At 51.3% G+C, this 22248-nt stretch overlaps 1 protein-coding gene across 1 annotated transcript; it reads left to right on the top strand.

Annotated features, from left to right (window-relative positions):
* The first annotated feature begins 8054 nt into the window (after positions 1-8054).
* On the top strand, positions 8055-21848 carry LOC136153789 (melanoma-associated antigen 10-like). The gene is made up of 2 exons (XM_065915901.1): positions 8055-8746; positions 21743-21848. Exons 1-2 carry the CDS (start codon positions 8055-8057, stop codon positions 21846-21848), a joined length of 798 nt encoding a protein of 265 aa, XP_065771973.1.
* The last annotated feature ends 400 nt before the right edge of the window (positions 21849-22248 follow it).

The following is a 22248-nucleotide window of genomic DNA, read 5'->3' as shown; positions in this document are numbered from 1 at the left end:
ACCAGGGACTGTGTGTTGGGTGTGGTGCCTGGATTCTAAATAAAGCTGTGAGGGCAAAGCAACACTGACTGGTGTTCACCATGTGGAAACCTTGCATTTGTTTCTAGGTTTGGGTCAACGTGTTTGCAAGGCCCTTGGCGGTTGGGGTGACCCTGCTTTCCAGTGAGGCTCTTGGGGAAGCTCCTGGATTGGGAGGTGGCGATGCTCAGCTGCTGCTCAGCAACTTGTGGCATCATTGCGGACACAGGAGGAGCCCCTTCTGATTCAGGGTGCAGGAGTCATGGAAGGTGACACCTCCATGGTCAGGAGCCGGACTTGGTCTTCTGCTATGCGGCAGGCAAGGCCCAGGGACCCACCCATCCTGGGATGGCCTCAGCGAATGGCTCAGGAGCCACATTCTTGGCAGACCATGTGAAATGTTGCTGCTTCAGGTGAAAAGGGACGTGGGGACCAGACTGAGTCCTGCCTGCGTCATGGTCCTCCAGCCTCATCTCGCTCAGCCAGTGGCATGTGAATAGCATGGACAGACAGAAAGAACACAGACTAGTAGTTCTCATTTGCTTCTTTATTTACTCCAGTGAAATTCTGGTGTATTTTATTAGAGCCAAACTAGATTTTTGATTACAAAAGAGTGCTTTTGAGTGTGCCTGGGGATCTGGCAAGTCAGGTATTGGGCTTATCCTTAAACTCCTCACAGAGGGCACACTTGTAATCCAAGGACAATTCCTGCTCCTCCTCTGCCTAGGGGGCCTCGTTTGGGTCCACAACTGAAAAGGCTCCCCTCATGATGGAATCATAGGTGTTGTACAAAGTCATCGCTGAACCATAATCTGGGTACCTTGGGGAGCTCTGGGGCAGTTCCCCTGCACAATCCCTTCCAGCAGTGACCGGGGGTATAGACATGATATTGCTGAAAGGACCCTCTCCACTGGGGCAGCCCTGCTCGCTGAGGAGATGGCTTGACCTGGGCCCACGTGCTCCACTGCCCATAAACCAAAGGCCACAGAGCACAAATGAGTGCTGTCTGGGGGTTCCGTGAACAGTTGAGGTCCCTTCTGGACCTGCTTGTCAGCCTCTCCAGTGTACTAATGATGGAATCGAGGAGAGCATCTGGGCACCACTGCTTGCTACTTTCTCTTTGGGGTCGCTGATGTGCTGGTGACAGGCTGAGCAGTTCTTCTGGGGTCGCATTTCCTCTAGATGTTATGCAGGAGGAGAGGCTTGTCTCTCTGGAACTTGGAGTAGTGATAGATCTGAAAGGAAATGAATCACTTTAGCCATCGTGGGGGAGAATAGCTTTTCCTCACCGCCCTTCTTCCCACCACTGTCCCGACCTTGCCTGACTATGGAAACAAGGTCTTCTCATTCCTGGCAGTTGTTATAGGCACTCCCTGAAATCAAGTGGCCTCTCAGGGTCTGGTGTCACTCCTGTGGATCCTGTCTAAGGGGATTCGTGCAACACGACAAGGCCTGCTTTCTCCTCTTCCCTTAACCACCCTCTCATGAGAAAAAAGTTCTCCTGGAAATTGAAATCCACCCAGCACTTGGCTTGTCTAGTCCACTCTCCCCAGAAGGGCTTTTTACATTACCGTCATCCTCTTCTTCCCTGCAGAGCGACATGAATGGTGGATTTTACTGAACCCATGCAGGTTCAGTTCATGGATGAAACTTTTGGTGATATCCTGAAGATCCTGTCCGAGCCTCTCTGCTGGAGGACCTCTGTGTGGAAGCGATCTGCCTCAATTACCACCATGTCTCCCTCATCATTCGAGTGCACTGACGTGAAGGCTGCATCCTCCAAACTCATCCAGAGCTTCCTGGGGAAATACAGCCCATGGAAGGCATTGTTCTCTTCCTCATTGGCTGTTGATGGGTTCGGGTCCTGTGGAGCGGGTTGTCTTGGGAGCCAGGATCTGGGCTCTTGGGTTGGTCCCGCCACTTCTCCAAAGCCTCCTCTGAATCCACATTTGGATCTGGGCGACATAAGGAGGGTGCCCTGCTGCGGGCTCTCCATCAGTGAATGGAGTGAGTTGGGCTGCACCTGCCTCAGTGGAACTCTGACTATCCATGGAGCTAGTGTAGTCCAAGAGCATTTCTACCCAACCTGTGAATGATCAGGGCAGAAGGGCCTCAGGGCAGGGTGGTAGTGGCCAATAAATACTGTCTGGAAATTCTAGAATCTGGGTGGTGGGCCAGGCAGCCAATTAGGTAGTCTGCTTCCTTACTTGTTTCATGATGTCACAGAGGTGATGTGGAGGGGCAGCCCTGGCCACATGTGGGAGGGGGGTTCTGGGGACAGAGATGTGATCCCCAGCTTATCTCCTGTCTGAAAGTATAGAGAAGTGTGTTTCAGGTTGCCTGCAAATGCTTCCATCTGCTGCCATGGGCCTTGTTTCAGGGTGCCAAGCCCTGGACAGGTTGAGAACAATGCCCCTGGCTGCACCCCTCTCCTTCCAACGGGTAGGCCTGTGGCTTCCTTCTGCTAAAAGGGCAGGCCCTGGTGAGTCCTGGCTCATCTACCACCGAGAGAGACCTCAGGGATCAGAATGGAGCCCTGGCGAATGTCCTTCCCAGAAGATGGGCTCCATAGAGGGCTGGTTGGCCTAGTCCCTCTTCAGTCCCAGAGGGAAGGATTACCCTGGCTGCTGCTCTGGCTCAGGCCCCCTATTCCTCCTCCCTCGCAGCCTCTGCAGACAGGAGTGGGGAGGCCCTCAAAGCCCTCTGTTTGACGCTGGGCACAGACACCAAGACTTGCCACTTGCTCGTCTCCACATAGGTCAGGGGACCCCACAGGAACTCAGGGAACAGGGTGGCTGTCAGGCACCTGCTTGTATTCCAGGAATCCCTCCCGCACCCACACTTGGGTCAGCAGCTCCCTGGGCTACCTAAAGACACAGTGGTTACTCCAACACACACCTCCATCCTGCTGAGTGCTCCCAAGACTGCTTCCTCAGGGGCCAAATCTTCATTCTGCATGATTAGGCTGAGGACCAGCAGCAGGAGGCAAACCTTGTGCAGGCTCTGCCCACTGCTCAGCATCATATCGCAGGTGAGGCCGAGGGTAGGGACCAAGATGTAGATGTGCTCCCCGGGGTCGAACTACTTTATCTTCAGGCCTTCGACCACCTGTATGCACTCTGAAGCTTGACTGAAGGCCACCAGGATGTGCTCCTGGTCATCCCTGAGGACCTTCTTCAGCATTTCTGCCTGGGATGTCAGATGTTTGGCCAGATACTACAGGAACAAGAACTTCATCAAGTTCACCCCCATCTCCTTCAGAGCTTCCGGGGGCAAGGCCTCCACAAGGGCAGAGCAGGAGACTGTGGGGGAGGAGGCTGAGGGGGATGCACCCTCCCCAACCTCAGGCCCAAAGAGCTGCACCTCCACAGGGCCCTGACCTCACCTGGGTCCTGAAGGTCTTCCTCGAGCTTGCTCAGCTCAGTCATCTTGACCACAAACATGATGCCTGGGATCAAACTACAGAGTGAGGAAGGAGTGAGGCATGGGGGCAAATGGGACAGATGAGGACCAAGGGCCTGGATGGTGGATAGATGGGCTGTGAACAGCCTCACCTGAGAACCACACCCTGGGCGGCCACAGGCCACTTGCATGTCTCCTCTTGAAAAGTGCTCTCAGACCTCACAGGGGCATGCCTCTGGAGCGGCCAGTCCCTTGGCTACCTGAAGAATGAAGTGAGGTGGCTCCCCAGGGTGTGGTCAGCACAGCTCGACATTTCTAGGACTTGCAAGGTAAGGAGAATAGGTCCTTCTGGGGTCCCCTCTGTTCTGGGATGGGCAGCCCTTGTTGTCCACTCAGGGCACCCTCATCACCTTGACTCCTGGCATTTCCTGGACCTCCTCTGCTCTCTGACCTCAGGACATGGGCCTCAGACGTCTGCCATCGCCTCCTGATTCCTGCAGTTCCTGTGAGAGAAATGGAGGGGCACCTCTGTGGTATCCTGTGGCACAGTCGTGAGCATTCTCTGACGGTACGAGGGGTGTACACTGTGAGGTCCCCACAGTTGTGTAGTGAGAGGTCCCCTCAGGGCTCCCTTGTAGTGCTTACCTTTCCCCTGGCACAACCAGGTCCGTCCCCTCTGGGGGCCTGCAGGGAAACTCAGAACAAGACCCGAGACAGAACAGAAAGTGCTGAGGGCCCCCACATGCGGCCGCACCAGCCCAGGGTCTACTGCGGGGTCCAGGCTAGGGAGATGTTCGGTGCTCAGCTCCTCCTCACGTCCTGCCTGGCCTCCCAGCACTGACCACAGGGGCGGGGGTCTGCTCACTCCTTCATTGGGGTTGAGGAGTCCAGGCTCTGCCGACCTGAATCCTTCACCCTCTGCCTGAAAAACCTCACCACCCGAGGTCCCTAAGCCAGCGGTCAAGAAACTGCTCACCCCACTCTGCGCCCTCCAAGACCCTCTTGCAAGGGCCAAGATCCCTCCCTGTTGGGGTCTAAACACCTTAGTCTTTCCTTGCATGCAGCCTAGACTCCAGACAAGTCCTGAAGTTGTCCCGTCTGACATTTGGAGTTTCCCCTGCTTTCAAGAGGTCCCCAGTCTCTCTGCCAGAGTTGTCAGGCAATGCGGCACGAGGTCATCCTGCTCAGGGACTACCAGGGTCCCCTCTGTTCTGAGATCTGGCTACCCTCACTCATTCCTCAGGGTCCTCACCTTGACTTCCAGGAGGATCTAGGCTCTGTCGTCTCCCCACTGTAGTCCCTGCTCCTCACACCAGGTCCCCTGTATCACAGAGCTGGATGTCAGGAACTCAGGACAGACATAGTGTGCTCTTCTCACCCCGAGGGCTCCCAGGGCCAATGGCAGGGGCAGGCATCTGTGGGGTTCTACCACTCTTATCTTGGGATCCCTAGAGTTTTCACTTGGGGTCCTTTCAGCCTTCCCTCAGGGACCTCACCTTATCTCCAGGTATGACTTCAGATTCTCTCCTCCCCCCTTCTAATGCCCCAACACTCACACAAGGTCCCCAGTCTTTCTGAGATGCAAATGTCAGTAACTCCGCTCTCTATACTAGGACACCAGTCTGAAATCCAGATATTAGGAAGGCAGCCCACATACCAGGTCCCAAGTCTCTCTCAGACCCAGTCAGGAAATGCAGCATATGTTCATCCACCATATGTCCCCCCATAGCCCACTCTGCTCTGGGGTCCAGCGTCCCCTCAGTCCTTCCTCGGTGTCCTCACCTTGACTCTCAAAAGAAAGAAGATCTTTCTCACTGTCCATCTGAGGCCCTGCCCCTCCTAACAATTGCCTAATGTCTCTGAGACACAGATGCAGGTGTCAGAAGAGGCTGCCAAGTGCTCATCCCATCACCAGGGTGGCCCAGGGCTGACAGCAGGGTCAGGGATCTGTGGGGTTCCTACATCCTCCCTCAGGAACCTCATCTTGAGCCCTGGTAGATCTGGGCATGCCCCTTGTGTTGACCAGAGGCGGGATCCTCACATCAAGTTTCAGGGAGCACAGAGGGTAGATGAGCACATGCTGCATTTCCTGACATCTGGGTCTCAGAGAAACTGGGGACATGGGAAAGGGGGTGTAGCCTCAGGTGAGCAGAGGGAAAAAGCTCAGCTCCTCCTGGGTTTCAATTTGAGGACCCTGAGGGGCGACTGAGGGGACCCTGGACCCTAAACAGAGGAGACCTCAGAATAGCCTGGAGCTTCTGTTGGTCCTTGTTGGACCTGGGATACACTGAGCCCAAAGTGCATGGGCTCGCTTCCTGACATTGGGTCTCTGACTAGGGACATCGCATATGGGCTGGGGTCACAGGGGGGCCGATTCCCAGACCCTGCAGGGTTGAAGACCTTGAGGACCCTGAAAATGGACTAGAGGACCCTGAACCCCTAATCAGAGGAGACCTCAGAGAAGCCCGACTCTGGTGTCAGTGCACGGCAACTGTGGGGTCAGGATGAGTGCCACAGTCGTGAGCTGTCTTCCTGACATCCGGGTCTTCAAAAGACTGGGTTCCTGGTATAAGGGGCGGGGCTTAAGTTGCGGAGAGGCGAGAATCCAGGTCGTGCGTGGAGGCAAGGTGAAGTTCCTGAAGGAGGACTGCGTTTATCCTGAGTGAGGATTGATGGAACCCCACAGATCCCCTTCCCTGTAGTCGGTCCTGGGAGCCCTTGGGGTGAGAAGAGCACACTGGGTCTGTCTGACTTCCTCACATGCGGGACTCAGAGGGACTGGAGGCCTTGTGAAAGTGGCGGGGTCTCAAAATGGCGGACGCGAGAAAGGCGAGTCCTGCCTGGAGTCCAGGCTCCATGCGAGGAAGGATTGAGGCGGTTTGACCCCAACAGGGAGGGATCTTGGCCCTTGGAAGAGGGTCTTGGAGGGCCCAGAACGGGGTGAGCAGGGTGAGCAGTTTCTTGACCGCTGGCTTAGGGAACTCGGGAGGTGAGGTTTTACGGGCAGAGGGCAGAGGTTTCAGGTTGGCAGAGGCTGGACCCCCCAACTCCGAGGTTGGGCTGAGCAGACCCCCGCCCCTGAGGTCAGTGCTTGGAGGCCAGGCAGGACGTGAGGAGGAGCTGAGGACTAAGCATCTCCGCAGCCTAGGACACTCGCGAGGACCTGGGCAGGTGCAGCTGCATGTGGGGCCCCACAGCACTTTCTGTTCAGGCTTGTGTCTTGTGTGTGTGTGTGTGTGTGTGTGTGTGTGTGTGTGTGTGTGTAATACTAGCCATGTATTTTAATACTGGTCATGTTACTTTATTACTGTTTTGTTTTGTTTTTTGACTGTTGAGTTTTTCTTTTATTTTTTTTTTTCATTTATTTTTATTAGTAGGAGGCTAATTACTTCACACCATTGCAGTGGGTCTTGTCATATATTGACATGAATCAGCCTTGGAGTTACATGTATTCCCCATCCCGATCCCCCCGCCCCCTTCCCTCTCCACCAGAATCCTCTGGGTCTTCCCAGTGCACCAGGCCCGAGCACTTGCCTCATGCATCCCACCTGGTCTGGTGATCTGATTCACTATAGATAATATACATGCTGTTCTCTCAAAACATCCCACCCTCGCCTTCTCCCACAGAGTCCAAAAGTCTGTTCTGTACGTCTGTGTCTCTTTTTCTGTTTTGCATATAGGGTTATCATTACCATCTTTCTAAATTCCATATATATGTGCTAGTATGCTGTAATGTTCTTTATCTTTCTGGCTTACTTCACTCTGTATAATGGGCTCCAGTTTCTTCCATCTCAGTAGAACTGACTCAAATGTATTCTTTTTAACAGCTGAGTAATATTCCATGGTGTATATGTACCACAGCTTCCTTATCCATTCGTCTGCTGATGGGCATCTAGGTTGCTTCCATGTCTTGGCTATTATAAAGACTGCTGCAAAGAACATTGGGGTGCACGTGACTGTTTCAGATCTGGTTTACTCAGGGTCTTGTTTTGAGTTTCCTTCTACTCCCCCAAAGGGGACAATCCAGCCCATGCCCGGGGAAAGGTGAGAACTACAAGGGACCCACCACACAACTGGCTGTACTCCCAGTGTCCGCCCCCTCCTACCAGCACAGAAGTCGCAGGGCTGTGCCACAGTACTGCCCTTAGATGTCACCTCCATTTCTCTCACAGGAGCTCCAGGAACCAGCAAGCAAAGGCAGAGGTCTGAAGCCTGTGTCCTGAGTTCAGACAGCAGAGGAGGTCCAGGCAGTATCAGGAGTCAAGGTGAGAGGGTGACCTGAAGTGAACCAGAGGCTCCCTATCCCAGAACAGAGGGGGGCCCCAGAAGACCCCAATTCCTTCCAATTTATTGGACCCAGAAATCTCGGTCTGTGTTGACCGCAGCCTGGGGAGCCACCTCCCTTCCTCCTTCGGGTAGCCAGGGGACTGGCCTCCCAGGAGGAGCGCTCCTGTGAGGACTGAGAGCACCCCTCAAGGGGAGAGCTGTAAGTGGCCTGTGTCGTACCATCCAGGATGCGTTTCTTAGCCCAGGTTGCTCACAGCTCCTCTCTCCCCAAGGCCCTTTGTCCTCATCTGTACCTCTGCCTCACTTCCGTGTCTTGTTTGACCTCAGGCATTGTGCTCGTGGTTGAGATGAGTGAGTGCAGCAAACCCGAGGAAGACCTTCAGGACGCAGGCGAGGCCCAGGGCCCTGTCGAGGTGCCACTCTTGGAGGCTGAGGTGGGGGATTCTGCATTCCACTTAGCCTCCTATGCCCTAGCATCCTCCTCAGCTAATGTGGAGGCCTTGCCCCAAGAAATTCTGGATAGAATGATGGCTAACCTGATGAAGTTCCTGCTCCTCAAGTATCGAGCCAAGGAGCTGACCTCCCAGGCGGAAATGCTGGATACGGTCCTCAGGGATAACCAGGAGCACTTCCCGGTGGTCTTCAGTGAAGTTTCAGAGTGCCTGCAGCTGGTCTTTGGCGTGGATGTGAAGGAGGTGGACCCAGCGGAGCACACCTACATCTTGGTCCCCACCCTGGGCCTCACCTGTGATGAGATGCTGAGGGATGGGGAGGGCCTGCCCAAGGCCGGCTTCTTGGTGCTGGTCCTCAGCGTGATCATGCGGTTTGGAGACCCGGCCCCTGAGGAGGCAGTCTGGGGAGCACTCAGCAGGATGGGGGTGTATGTTGGGAGGGAGCACTGTATCTTTGGGGAGCCCAGGGAGCTTCTGACCCAAGTATGGGTGCAGGAGGGATACTTGAGGTACCAGCAGGTGCCTGAGAGCCACCCTGCTCGTTATGAGTTCCTGTGGGGTCCCCGGGCGTATGTGGAAACCACCAAGTGGCACGTCATGTCATTTACGCTCAGGGTAATGGAAAGGGCTTTGGGGGCATTCCCATTCATGCCTGCAGAGGATTCGAGGGAGGAGGAATAGGGGGCCTGAGCCAGAGCAGCAGCCAGATTGATCCTTCCTTCTGTGATTGAAGAAGCCGTAGTCAGCCTTCTCAGAAGAGAGGGCCGGGCCAGTTGGGGGAACCGGTGTGTAGCATCTTTTGGTTCCTGTTCTCTATGATGACATGGGGATTCGTCTCTTTTTTCTTTAGAAATCTTTCAAAGTTTGATTTCAGAGAAGGCTGAAGAAGCTTCATTGGCTTTGTGAGTGATATTGTCCGAGTGTATTTGTGGTTACTCAGTTCAAAAACTTGAGTTTTGCTGTTTCGTAAAAGATTGGGAAGTTTTCCATTTTTTTTTGTGGTCTTGAACAGAATACAATGGAATAGAATTTAGAACTGTTTTGAAAACATGAACTTTCGTAGCACTAGTATTGAATGGAAAAGAATTAGATAATAAAAGGAATCATAGTGAATTCATGCTTTTGTCCTTCTTGTCTGTCATTCACAATAACTAAATGATCTCAGTTAATTGAATTTTCCTGGATTATTAAAAAAAGTAGCAGACTATCTGAGACCCCTGCTCACTGGCTCAGTTATTCCAAAGACATGTACAGATTCTCTGCTTCGTGAAAGGCCATGTTAGCCGTGGGGACACTAGGAGAAGCAGGACACCCCCACACTTACAGCAATGGTCCAGGATCCGCAGTCACATGAGGTTTGTCTTGGGGGTGAGGGGAATCTCTGAAATGGATCATTGCTGTGAGGTGTCCTTTTGCTTTTTGGATAAACCCCAGAGAGATCTCTTTCTAGGGCAGGCAGGAAGGGGTCCTGGCTCTTTTCCCATAGCTGTTGTCCACAGGGATGAAATAGGTGTTTTCTATCCACCATCTGCTAGGAAACCTAGAGAAATGTGAATCTTGCTGTTTGGTATATGGCCAGTATTCCCTGTGCTAGCCCTCTTGTCTCTGCCTTGGGAAGCTGATTAACAAGTACATTGAAATAACAGATTCTTTGGTCATCTGGACTTTATGATTTTCACATGTGAGCATGGTCTAGATTTCATTTGGATGAAATGAGTGAAGAGAAGCTGCAAAAGTGGACAGGACCTGCTGTGTGACAAGAATCCTTGGAATTTTGAGGGAGCTGTACCCAGCTGGAGACACTGCTCTCTACCCTGAAACACACACAAACACCGAAATTGATATACATTCTCTGAGAGGAAAACACAGAACAGCAATTCTGAGTGGTTTTCTATTCCATTTTTAATTAAGCTGCCAATTCTCTGAGGTGTCCTGAAATCAAAACAATTTCCACAGGGGAGAGGGAAAGTCTCTGAGATGCGAATAAACGAGAAATAAGTAGTAGGCGGTAAAGATGCAACATCTGCCAGCATCCCTGGGTTCAGGCAGGTTTAGTAGTGTGGAGGTAGCAGAGACCCAAGTTAAGGCTGTGCCTTGCATGAAAAGGTAGGACCAACTTCCGGGCCTAAGGAGATGGTGAGGTCACTGCAGTGGGGGTGTGGATGGGTGCAGGCGGCTGAACGGGCAGCTCTCCATGCTGAGTGTCAAACAACAAGGTGAACAGGTGATGTGATTCTGGTCACATATATGGCAGCTGCCAGATAGTCAGTGGATGCTTGAAAAAGATGGAGAATTTCAAGACCCATGTGAACTGCTCAGACTCTCCTCCCCCCAAATAAGGAGATTTTTAACTACTGCTCTTTGTGGAGCATCTGCTAGGCAGTGTGGAATTGGAGAGATGTCAGGTGTTCAGACACCTCTTGTCTTCCTCTCTCCCTGCACACATGGGGACACGACCCTGTCAAGGCCTCTTCATTTAGGAAGGGTCATATGGTGACCTGGGTCCAGTGAATTTTGAGCAGAAGCATTTTTGTCAATGACCATTTGTTCTGAAGGGGCACGGGCACCTGGGGGTTAATCCCCAAGTCAGGACAACACACAGACACAGACCACTCCGAGTGTGCTTCCTCTTCCAGAGACTAAAATCCCTCACCTCTGACCCTTGAGAGGCTGCCCCACAGGGAATTGGCTGCAGGGATTCTACCCACCCGCACAAAAGACCCACAGCCTGCCCCTGCCCCCACGAGCTTCTCTGTCAGAACCCTCTGGGCTGTGGTCAGTGTCCATCACGAGGGCAGCAGCCAGTTGCCAAAGGCCCCTGTTGGGTTTGGGGGCTTCCTCCTCATGAGGCCCAGCCCCGATGCCCCCCACCCCTGCTGCCCACAGTGCCCCCTCTCCCCCAGAACCTGGCGTTGGATTTTTTCCTTCTCACCCCCCACCCCCCATGCCCCACTGAGAGTGGATTAGGCCCTGGTCCTGATGACCTCATGTGTGTAACTTTATTTGCAAATCCCATAGCAGCATCCCCTTCCACTGTGCTTTAGGTGGAACCAGCAGGTCTTGAAGCAGCCCCTGGGCAAGTCTTGTGAGAGGTCAGCAGTAGTCATTGCCATGGAAGTGTGGGGCACATCTCTCAGGTCCTGAGGTGTATCAGACCTTTCATTCCCTGTGGAATCCCTGCAGAGGGTGTTGGAGTAAGCTCGGGTTCTTTTGAATGTAACTGTGAGTTCCTGGCTTTTGAGCCTGAGTGTTAGAGGCAGAGGGGTGTATGGTCAGCCACCCGCAGAGCCTGCTAGGACTTTGGTGACCCCAGTCAGGCTGTTTGAGCAGAGGTCAAGCTCTAGCGGTTGCCTGGGAGGACACTCACCCAAGCGCCAGAGGTCGCAGACTTCAGTGAGGATTCAGAAAGGAGCCAGGCAGGAGAGGAATCTGGGTCCCAAGGGTGCGGGCTGTAAAGATGGTCAACAGCCCTAGAGACATGGAAGCAGCAAGCCCCTGGAGATCCCATCAGACTTGCCCGGGGCTGGCCGGGAGACGTAGTGGGGAGCAGAGGTCACTGCAGGTGAACTGCCACCCCGGTCTCCATGAGGACATCTGTGCTCTGGCGCCAAGGCTGGGAACACAGCCCCAGGGGGCACGCCAGGATGTATATGTGACAGTTCTCATGGCAGGTACTCCTCATGCGCCTTATGGGATATGACTGTTAAGTGTGGTTGGGTTCTTGCTCTGGGTACAGAAGAACCTCAGGCCTTTGATTGCAAGGAGGCCCAAACTGTCCCCCGCCCCCACCGACTTATCTGGAGGTCATTTCCAGGACACAGCATCTTCTGCAGCAGCCTCTGTGTGGACACACACCACCCTGTTCCCAAGCTGATATTTCCTAGGGCATCACAGATTGGACAGGCACCACCCTTGGGTTAAGGATTCTCAGTGAGTGTTCTGCTCCTCTGAGAAGTCCCTGTGTTTCCTCATGGCTTCCCTGGAGGCTCAGTGTTAAAGAATCTGCCTGCAATGTGGGAGATGCAAGTTCAATGCCTGGGTGGGAAGGTACTCTAGAGGAGGAAAAGGCATCCCACTCCACTATTCTTGCCGGGGAAATCCCATGGACAGAGGAGATGGGGTGGAGGGGTGTGTGCCACAGTCCATGGTGTCGCAAAGAGTGAGACATGACTGATCGACTGAGCACTCACATGTATGCACAACTAAAGGTTGCTCTGGACCCTTGTATCCCTGGCAAGACATTGACCCCTGCCTTGATCTTGACAGACTTCTGTGGCAAATAATATTGGCAGACGTCTTAAAATGGTTTTTGAGCAAGTATGGAGTTCCAGGTCGACCCCTGGCCTCGGTTGGTGGCTTTTGCCACATCCAGGCAAAACATCTATGAGGTTGTATTAGGGCAGTGTTTGTGGGACTTGAGAAAAATAGTGGATCCAGAGATGTTTCTGTGGTGGAAGTGGTCCGGTGAGTATATTATATGGGATTGATGTTAAGGGAGAGGAAAAGTTGAAGCTAATTTAGCAAGGGTTGTTTCACACTTACAGGTTCCGTGTGCTTGTGTTTGGTTTCCTTTCTATTTCCTTTTTTCTCATACTCAGCATGTGTTGCCCAAAGTTTCCTTGCCTTTTTTAGTTTGAAAATAGTCTTTATTTTCACCTTTTCCTTTGTAACCCTTTTAACCCTTGTAACCCATTATGATTTGAAAAAAAAAATATTGTGAAAATAGCAGAAATCTCTTATGCCCCTCACCCAGTCTCCCCTATTCCTAATATCTTACAGTAATATGATATATTTATTACAATTAATGAGGAAGTATTGATGCATTATTTATTATCAACTAAATCCCATACTTCACTCAGATTTCTGTAGGTTTTACCCATTCCCGGATCCTGGCAAGGAAAATACCCTACATTTACTTGTAATGTCTCCTTGGGTTCCTCTTAGCTTTATATTTTCTTTGTTTTGGATGGTCTTGACATTTTTGAGGAGTACTCAGTAGATGTTTTGTACCATGTCCCTTGACTGATATTTGTCTGATAATTTACTCTTGACTAGCCTGGGATTACAAGTTCGGGGGAGGAATTTTACAGATGTAAAATCCTATTCTCATCACATTGTATCAAGGGTGTATACTATTAGCACAATTGATCACTGATGATGCTCTCATTGATCATGTGGCTGAGGTAGTGCTTGTCATGTGTCTATGTGATAAAGTGATCGTTTTATACCCCCTTTCTATCCTGTCCTCTTTGGAAGAAAGTCACGATGTGCAGTCCATGCCTCAGGGGTGAGGAGTTATGCTCCCCTTTCTACAAGTGGGAATGTCTGCATAAATTGGAATGTTACTGTGTGGAACACTTGCCTATCCTTGTTTGTGTAATTAAGAAATTATTTCTGTTTCTCAGTATGGAATCATGGTATCTTTATTACATGTTGGGTTACAATCCAATACAACTTTATATATTTTTATTTTCAAATTGTTCTCGGATTGGTCATTAAGAACTCTTCCTGTCATCTCCTTTCGTAGTTACCTTTGTCATAAATCTTACATGGAAAAAGAAAAAGCTATCCCCAAAGCAATCTGCAAAAAAAACAAACCAAAAACAGAAGAGAAAAAAATTGAAATCAAAAATAAAGAAAAAAAAGTCATGGGATAAAAACTGGTTCATTGGAAAGATCAACCAAATTGATAAAACTCTAGCCAGATATTCAAAATCTAAAAAACAGAAGACAAATGGCTAATATCAGAAATGAAGAACTATTACTACAATTCTACAACCTGTACACCAAAGATGTTGGAAGGATAAAAGTAAACACTAAGAACAAATCTATGTATAGTACATAAATTCAGGAACTTAAGTGGAATTTAAAATTCTTCAAAATTCACAAACTACCCAACTCACCCCTGATGAAATGTATAACCTTTATAGTACTACAGCTATTAGAGAATGGATATCACGTTTTGAAATTTTCTAAGAAGAAAATCTTTAGAACCTCAGAAATATAATAAAACTCAAAACAGAAATTGTCAGAACCATCTTTATCAGAAATCTGAAGAATTGTCAAAAGTTAGCAGCAACTAAGCTACCAAGACTGTGAGCTCCTCTGGGTCAGGGTTACTTATCATGCTCTGTGGTCCTGGTGTCCACCATGGGCCTTGGCACACAGTGGGAGATCAGAAAGTGTTTGCTAAATAATGTCTTACTCATGGCTCCTGCAATCTGGATGGATCAACTCTATTTGGCCCTCAGTACACGTAACAGGTCAACACGACCATAAACACAAACGGGAGCAGTGACACAAGTACATCTCTGCAAACATCTGTGGAGAGGTGCCTGACACACAGCCAAGAGAGACAGAACTGTTTGAGCACATGGGTAGGTTTAAAACATCCACTTTTTTTTTTTTCATGAAAATCTGATCACTGCTGTGATAGAACAAAATGGTGACAAGAAAGAGTTCCTCATAGAATGACAAGCTGAGCCCATGTCCTCCAAGTGCTGGGAGAACAGAAGTGGCATTTAGAATGAATTGACCAACCAGACACAATAGGAATGCTATTTTGGTTTGGAGGAATACAATATTTTGATGACTTCCAGAAGTATAAAACCCAGGCCTTTCCTAACATATACTGTGGCACATTCAAGATACAGAGAACTTTGACTCTTCTAACAGCATAAACATTCTGACCATTCCCTGATAGTGTATGTGTTAAATGTCAGTACACAAGATACAAGTGCCTGCACAGTCTGAATTCCAGGCCTGGCCTTCCTGCCATTATTATACAAAAGTGAGTGTATGAAACCAGTATTGAGTAATTCTGTTTCACTTTTGCGTAAGTCCAAAGGACCTGAGACTGTGTTTGGTTAGCAAATCCACCCTTCTAGCAACAGAGAGGTCAAGACAGTAAGGTGATAGAAACCTAAGCACAAAAATAGGCCTACGACCAAAATTCAGATGCAAATGCAATATTGCACATGACCATAGGTTAGAGAGTCCATCAGACACAATGACGATGCTCAGCTGATGTTTTCAGCTCCTCATCAATACTTCATGCTTTCATGAGTTGGGGCCATGATGTCGAGCAGTCACTGGATTGAGTTTGATCTGAAAGAATATAGAGAACACAGGTGAACTGAAAGTGTGTCTTATTGAAGCAACTTGATGTCAAAATGAGCAAATGGTTGATCTTAGATGGGAGTTTAAATGGTGCCCTTCTTTTGAGGTATTCATAAGTACATCGCAAACTGAGAACATTTAAGCCTTTCTCATACCCAGAAAACAGATCCAAATCCCACTTAAAAAAGGAACTGAGGAGGATGAGAGAGCCTAGGTGTGATCATGTCACTCTGCTGCTTAATTCTCTACCGCCCATAAAATAAAAGCTTCCCAAGTGGCTCCAGTGGAAATGAACCTGCCTGCCAATGCCAGAGACATAAGAGATGCAGGTTCGACCCATGGGTTGGGAAGATCTCGCGGACAAGGAAATGGCAACCCACTCCAGTACTCTTGCCTGGAGAATTCCATGGACAGAGGAGCCTGGTGGGCTACAGTCCTTGAATGACTTAGCACAAACACATAGTCAGAAGTATCGAGCCTGATTTCTTCAGTGGAGACTGTCTAGAAGCTCCAGTTAGTTAGTCACCTAGCAAGAGTTGTTCTCAATTCCTTACGAGCGTGATTTCATTCATTCTGGAGAAGAAATTTTTTCATGACTAAAGAGCAAGGACCGCAGAGAAAAATTGATCTTAGTGGTTTAAAGGAAAATAGAAGTTAGGTCTTTTCTTTCCAGCCCCCATCCCACCTCCAAACGTCTGTTCGTGGTCTTTTCCCTAGTCTCCAGGTGGTTTCACAGGTGGAGACAGCCAATAAATAGTGATTTCTGTGCTCTGCACATCAACCCTGCAGTCTAGCCTGTTCTAGTGGGAAGGGGAAGTAGCACGTTGCCCATGGGATTGTCAGAACACGTGACCGTCAGACTTGCAAGCACTGACTGCACAGGCCAGACCACCTATCACTCCTCCAGCTGCCAGCACGCCATTGATCAGCCACCGTCAGGAGAGCATTGCTGTTGCAAGGAATGAGGTCACTTCCAATTTGAGTGAGACCCTACATGCTCAGTCGCTCAGTTGTGTCCGACTCTTTGTGACCACATGGACCGCAGTTCTCCAGGCTCTTCTGTCCATGGGTTTTCCCATGCAAGAATACTAGAGTGGGTTGTCATTTCCTCCTCCAGGGGTGCTTCCTGACCCAGGGATCAAACCCTCATCTTCTGCATTGCAGGCAGATTCTTTACCACTGAGCCACATTGTGAAATATCTCTGAATGGGAATATCTCTCAACAGGCTTACCTCAGTTCAAGCAAGGAGTGTTTTCCCATGGTCTTTGCTGCTGAATTCCTTCACTTGTCACTGCTCCTCTGAGTTAGTGTACCATGATTTTCTGTGCTGAATCTATTCCTATGTTGATAGCAACTTTCCTTCCTTAGCATCAGGCCAAGCCAGCAGGACTATCAGTATGTTAAGTATTAAGCACCTACAGATGAGATGGTTGGATGGCATTACCGACTCAATGGACATGAGTTTCAGTTAACTCTGGGAGTTGCCGATGGGCAGGGAGGCCTGGCGTGCTGCAGTCCATTGGGTCGCAAACAGACACGACTGAGAGACTGAACTGAACTGACTATGTACAGGGTGTCTAGGGGGAACGGCAGTCAAGGTGGCAATCAGTAAGACAGAAATCATCATGAGAGTCTAGTGGAGGCCATAGAACGTATGCAAATACCTAGGGCAGAGGCAGGTGTGAAGTTTGCCTGCTCAGATCTGAACAAGGTTCAGAAGAGACACTGAAGAGTAAGGTCAGATACGAATGGCAGACTGGGAGGAGGCTTCGTAGAAAAGCTAACAATAGGAGAGAGAGGGGAAAGTCACTGCCTGCACCGCTAACCCAGTAGTTGGAAGTACAGTCCTATATGAGAAGTCCCAATACGGTCATTCTGTGGCCAGAACAGAAGGTTGTGGAGCAGGGAAAGACAAAAGGAACACACAAATACAGATGCTGGTGGGAGCTCGCTGGCTGATAAAATGAATAAAACTGCCCAGCTCCAGGAGAAACACTGGCCCAGCACAGGGGCCAAGTATTGTCAGTGTTCCCCCCGAAACTTTTTTTTCTTTTTAATTGAGCTGTAAATCCAGATTTTGATGTGGCCTCTCCCGATTTTACATGTGCCCGTGGCTCTGCTTCACCTGGCCTCCTGAACACATGCCTCCTCCTGTGGTGGTGGTGGGCCTGAACACTGTGCCCACCAAGATTTTCAGCCTGCTTCCTGGGCAGCTCCCAGTGGCCATGCTGGCACCTCTGTGCGCCATCTGGATGCCTATCATGGCTCAGGCCCAGAACCCCTTCTATTGCTGTTCAGGCAGTCGCTCTTTCCCATAAACTCCAGCCATTGTTTCCCATAATCCCCACGGTGTTCAGGTTCACCCCTAGAGGACCCCAAATATGCAACCTATTGAGACAGATAGAGGCGGTCCTGGCGTCAGAACACTCCATGGAATAAGGAGCCTGAAAACACAAGGGATTTCCCACCCAGCACAGGACTTCAGCGCCTCCATCCTGGGCCTGCCTGAACATTTGAGTCCCCTCAGGCAGCTGCTTGCTCGGAAGGCAGGACATATGCCTGCCCACCTCCAGCACAATGTGGGTACCTTGTACACACTCAGGGAAGCCCCTCAGATGCTCTGCACCCACTCATTGAAAAGACCCATCAAGGGCTTGACAAGAGCCTGGTGGAGTGGCTCCATGGAAAAAGGAACACTGTCCAGGAGGCTCCTCACTTGACATATGAGGAGAAATTAAGCCTGCCCTTGTCGGGGGCCCCCAAAGATCCCTTCCTGTCCTGCAATGCACAGGGCTGGAGCTTGTGGTCCCTGTCCGAGGCCTGCGGGTGTTCAGTTTGGGGACTCGCTGGTGTCTGGACAGCAGGCCCGAGCTTTGGCTTAATTGCACGGCCTGCATCTGGTGACATTTTCTTGTTTCTCTTTTCGTTTCCCTTTTCAGCTGAGCACTCCAAGGGTGTCACACCTCAGCACCCTTTGCTTGCTGGGGTGTCCATTTTATAACACGCTTTCTCTTAAAAGAGTGTTTGTCCTGAGGAGCATAGCAAAGAGCCCTCCAGGGTCATGCTGCAGAGACAAGGGCTCTAAGGTCAGGAGAGGGGAGAGCGCGCACACCAGTCCACCAAAACCAAAAGTCTGGGTCTCCTTGTTGGCAGTCTGGTGCAGGCAGAGGAGGCCCCTGAGAAAGGGCACAGGGCGGTGCAGGCCAGACCTCTGTCAGCCCCAGCACTGAGCTGCCATGACGCCTGACCAAGCTACTCACTTCCAAGTCAAAACACAGCTCCTTATGAAGGTTCGCTGTCCGGTGAACACCTTACCTTTTCAGAAGGTTTCATTTGATTTTTTTGTCTTGACTTCCGTATGCCACCTGACCTGGAATTACGTTAAGATGCTGCTTTTAAAAACCACATTCCCAGGAATCTCAGCATGTGTGGCACCTGCTTACCTGTCAATCTATAAAGTGGAGATGTGCTGATTGCAATCTCAAGTCACCTGCTTGTCACAAAAGGTAACTTTTATTTACAAAGCCAAGGCTGCCTGACATCCAAAGAGACCCATGGGGTACATCACTCCCCCCACTCAGTCCTTGGTAGCTTTCAACTGATGTCTGCGGAGTGAAGTGGCTAAGCATGGGTCTTTCTGGGCCGGGCAGAGGCGGCAGCGTAAGGTCACAAAAGACTGGAGGGAGGGAGCATGGCCCTTATGGGCTGGCCCTGGACAGTCAAGCTATCTCGAGCCCCAGGCATGCCCTGGTCATCCGAGGAGAGGCCAGGTGGCTCTAAAGGCATGGGTTTTGTTCTGTCCCTGAAGCCGCACAGGCAACACTGTCGAGGAGAGTGGAAACGCAGTTCAACCAGACAGGGTGTCTCAGAGAGGGGTCCTGCCTCACAGGTGCTCCAGCTAGCTTAGGGTGACTTTGGGGGCCCAATAGGGCAGACCCCGGGGAGCCGGGAATCCACGGCCAACTCACTTCCCACCAGCTCTCCCTGAGCCTCCCTCGGCCAAGTGCTCATCTTGGGTCCTCAGTGGCTCTTTCGTCCCCTGGGCTCCCCTGCTCTGTCGTTTCACAAAGGGCGGTGCCATGGCCAAACAGGGATGAGGTGGGGAGGCTGGAAGAATCTGATTACTGGATGACAGAAACAAGGCTTAACCTGTGAAGAGCAAACTTGGCGGTGGTCTGGAGTGCCAGCTCTCTGCTGGAGGAACCGCCTGGGACTCTGTGGGAACTGTCATGAGGAAGGGCCCTGGGACGAGTCGAGTTACTAACTGGCAGGGGAGACTGATGAGACACCATGGCCTGGGTTTTGTCCATGCCCAGCACCACAAACAAGGCCTTTGAATGGGCAGCAAGGTGCTCAGCCATCCGCTGAGCCTCTGGAAACGGAGGGAATGTCCCCATCTCCAGGGTCTGAGGTCCCAACCAAGGGATTCCTGAGGCCCCATGCAAACCGTCCAGACGATGAGCTCTGCATGCCCCCGCCCTGAGCAAACATGGGGATGCCCATGTCTAACTCAGGCAGCACCTCTGATCTTCGAGCAGTGCTCTGGGAAGTTTTGGGGGCTGGGGTCAGCCAGGCCATCATGGGGGCTGGGCTGGACTGCAGTGAGGCTGAATCCTTGGCCCTCACGGGCCCCAGGGGCACAGCAGCTCAGCCACCCACCCTCCTCCCGAATGCCTCTCCTTCCTGGTAGAAGAGTCTAAGGTCACCCAAGCAGTGGGGACTTAGAATCCAAAACAAAGGAGTTCGTGGCCTCCAAGACCCCTCTGGCCACTCTGCACAAGAAGGGTCCATGGTGGGGGGACATCCAGGTAGACCAGTGAAAGAGAGCCACCAGGAGACGACCCTGGGGATACCCCGGAGAGGAGGAGTGTGAAGTCACTATGTGCGGCCATGGCCATCTCCAGGCTGCTGAATTCTTGCTAACTCATGTGCCACTCGTCACTGTCTTTGGCTAAAACATCTTTAATACAAAACTTTACAAGTGTGGTGATTCCTGAGGGGCCCCATGGGAAGGTGAGTGGTCCCTGACTGTCATGGTTGCAGCAGCCTCCCATCCAGCATTTGTGCTGGGACTGCAGCCTTCTCTCAAGTGTTAAGGAGGCACCATCCTGAGAGATGATGAGGGGGTCCAGGCACCCCGGAACAGAGGGCCCCATAGAACACAACTCCACCACTCCTGGGCCTCCTGGGGGCCCCGTCTGGGCTGTCAGGCTGAGACCCCAAGCCCCCTTACTTCCTCAGTGAATTCAGGGATTCAGAGGCTTGGTCTTTGGGGCACAGTCAAAGGTGGGCAGAGGGAGGTGCACACGTCCTACCCAGATACGAGGTGAGGACCAGAGGAGACTGAGGGTCCCCAGGGGATGCATGTGCCACCCTCCCGACAGCCCTGGGGGACCATGCATCCTGATGTCCAGATGTGACATCACTGATCCTGATGGGAAGGGAGAAGTGAGGGCCTGGGTCAGGTGCCCGTGTTCAGGTCAGCAGAGTGAATGAGACCAGCTGTGTCAAGAGTCAAGGTGGAACCCTGAGGGGACGACTGGGACACCAGGACATCAAGGTCATCAATGCTCTCAGCCCTGGGAGACCTCAGCAGGATTGTGGTAATGAGCGCCCTACTCCTGCTTGCCTCTCAGGGATTCCAGCTGGGGAGGGTCTGGTTCTAAGGGGAGCAATGTCGGGGTACGAGTGTGGTACCCAGACCTGCTGAGAGTCAAAGTGAAGAGCAGGAGGAGGGTTGAGGAATGTCAGGGCAACATCTCAGTTCTGGGAAGCCCTGGGCTTGGAGCCCTGAAGTCATGTCCGCAGACTCCCCCTGAGAGTGTCAGGTCAGTGATGGCCTGGTGTGAGGGCCCTGTCTCTGGTCAACACAAGGGGCATCCCTAGATCTGCCAGGGCTCGAGATGAGGACCTTGACAGAGGGCACAGGCAACCCCACAGATCCTGGAACCCGCTTTCCGCCTGGGGCGACTCTGCTGGCTGCATGGGCACAGGGTCTAGCAACACTGGAGATGTGATGTAAGGGGCGGGGCCTCAGAGATTGGACAGGAGATTCTTAGGTTCTGAAGGAGTTTAGGTGAGGACCCTGAGGGAGGACTGAGGACCCTGTGGGCGGACTGAGGGGACCCCTCAATAGGAGGTTTTTAAGTGGCCTGTGTCAGACCATCCCGGGTGTGATTTTCAGCCAAGACCTGTGGTACCCATCTGTCCCCTGCCTCACCCCTGTCTGTGGTTTCATCACAGGCAACACACTCATGGTCGAGATGAGTGAGCTGAGCAAGTCAAGCAGGCACGAGGAAGACCTTCAGGACCCAGGCGAAGCCCAGGGTGCGGTGGAGGTTCAGCTCTTGGGGGCTGAGTTCGGGGAGGCTGCATCCCCCTTGGCCTCCTCTGCACCCGGGGAGTGCAGTCACTCTGCCCGCTATGAGTTCCTGTGGGATCCCTGGGCCTATCTGGAGACCAGCAAGTGGCAAGTCATGGCATGTGTGCTCAGGGTCAAACAAAGGGCTTTGAGGGCCTTCCCACCCCTGTCTGCAGAGGCTGCAAGGGAGGAGGAAGAGGGCGCCTGAGCCAGAGCAGGAGTCAGGTGATCCTTCCCTCTGTCATTGAAGAGGGAGTGGTCAGCCTTCTCAGAAGTGAGGGCCTGGGCAAGTTTGGGGAACTGGTGTGTAGCATCTTTGGGTTCTTTTTTTCTATGATGACATGGAGATTCATCTCTGCTTTCTTTAGAAACATTTCAAACTCTGATAGTTTAATAGAAGGTTAAATAACATGTAATGTCTTAGTTTGTGAATGATGAGGATCAAAATGTGTTTGTAGTTACCGAGTTCAAGTACAGGAGTTTTGCTCTTTTGTAAAAGAGATGGGGAAGTTTTCCATTTTGTTTTGTGACCCAGAAGGGGATACATTGGAATGTAAATTAGAACTGTTTTGCAAACTTGAGCTTACTTAGCAGCAATACTGATGGGG

The sequence above is a fragment of the Muntiacus reevesi genome, chromosome X (genome assembly GCF_963930625.1).
Source record: "Muntiacus reevesi chromosome X, mMunRee1.1, whole genome shotgun sequence".
In the NCBI taxonomy this organism is placed as follows: domain Eukaryota; kingdom Metazoa; phylum Chordata; class Mammalia; order Artiodactyla; family Cervidae; genus Muntiacus; species Muntiacus reevesi.
This window is presented reverse-complemented; position numbering and strand designations above follow the sequence as displayed.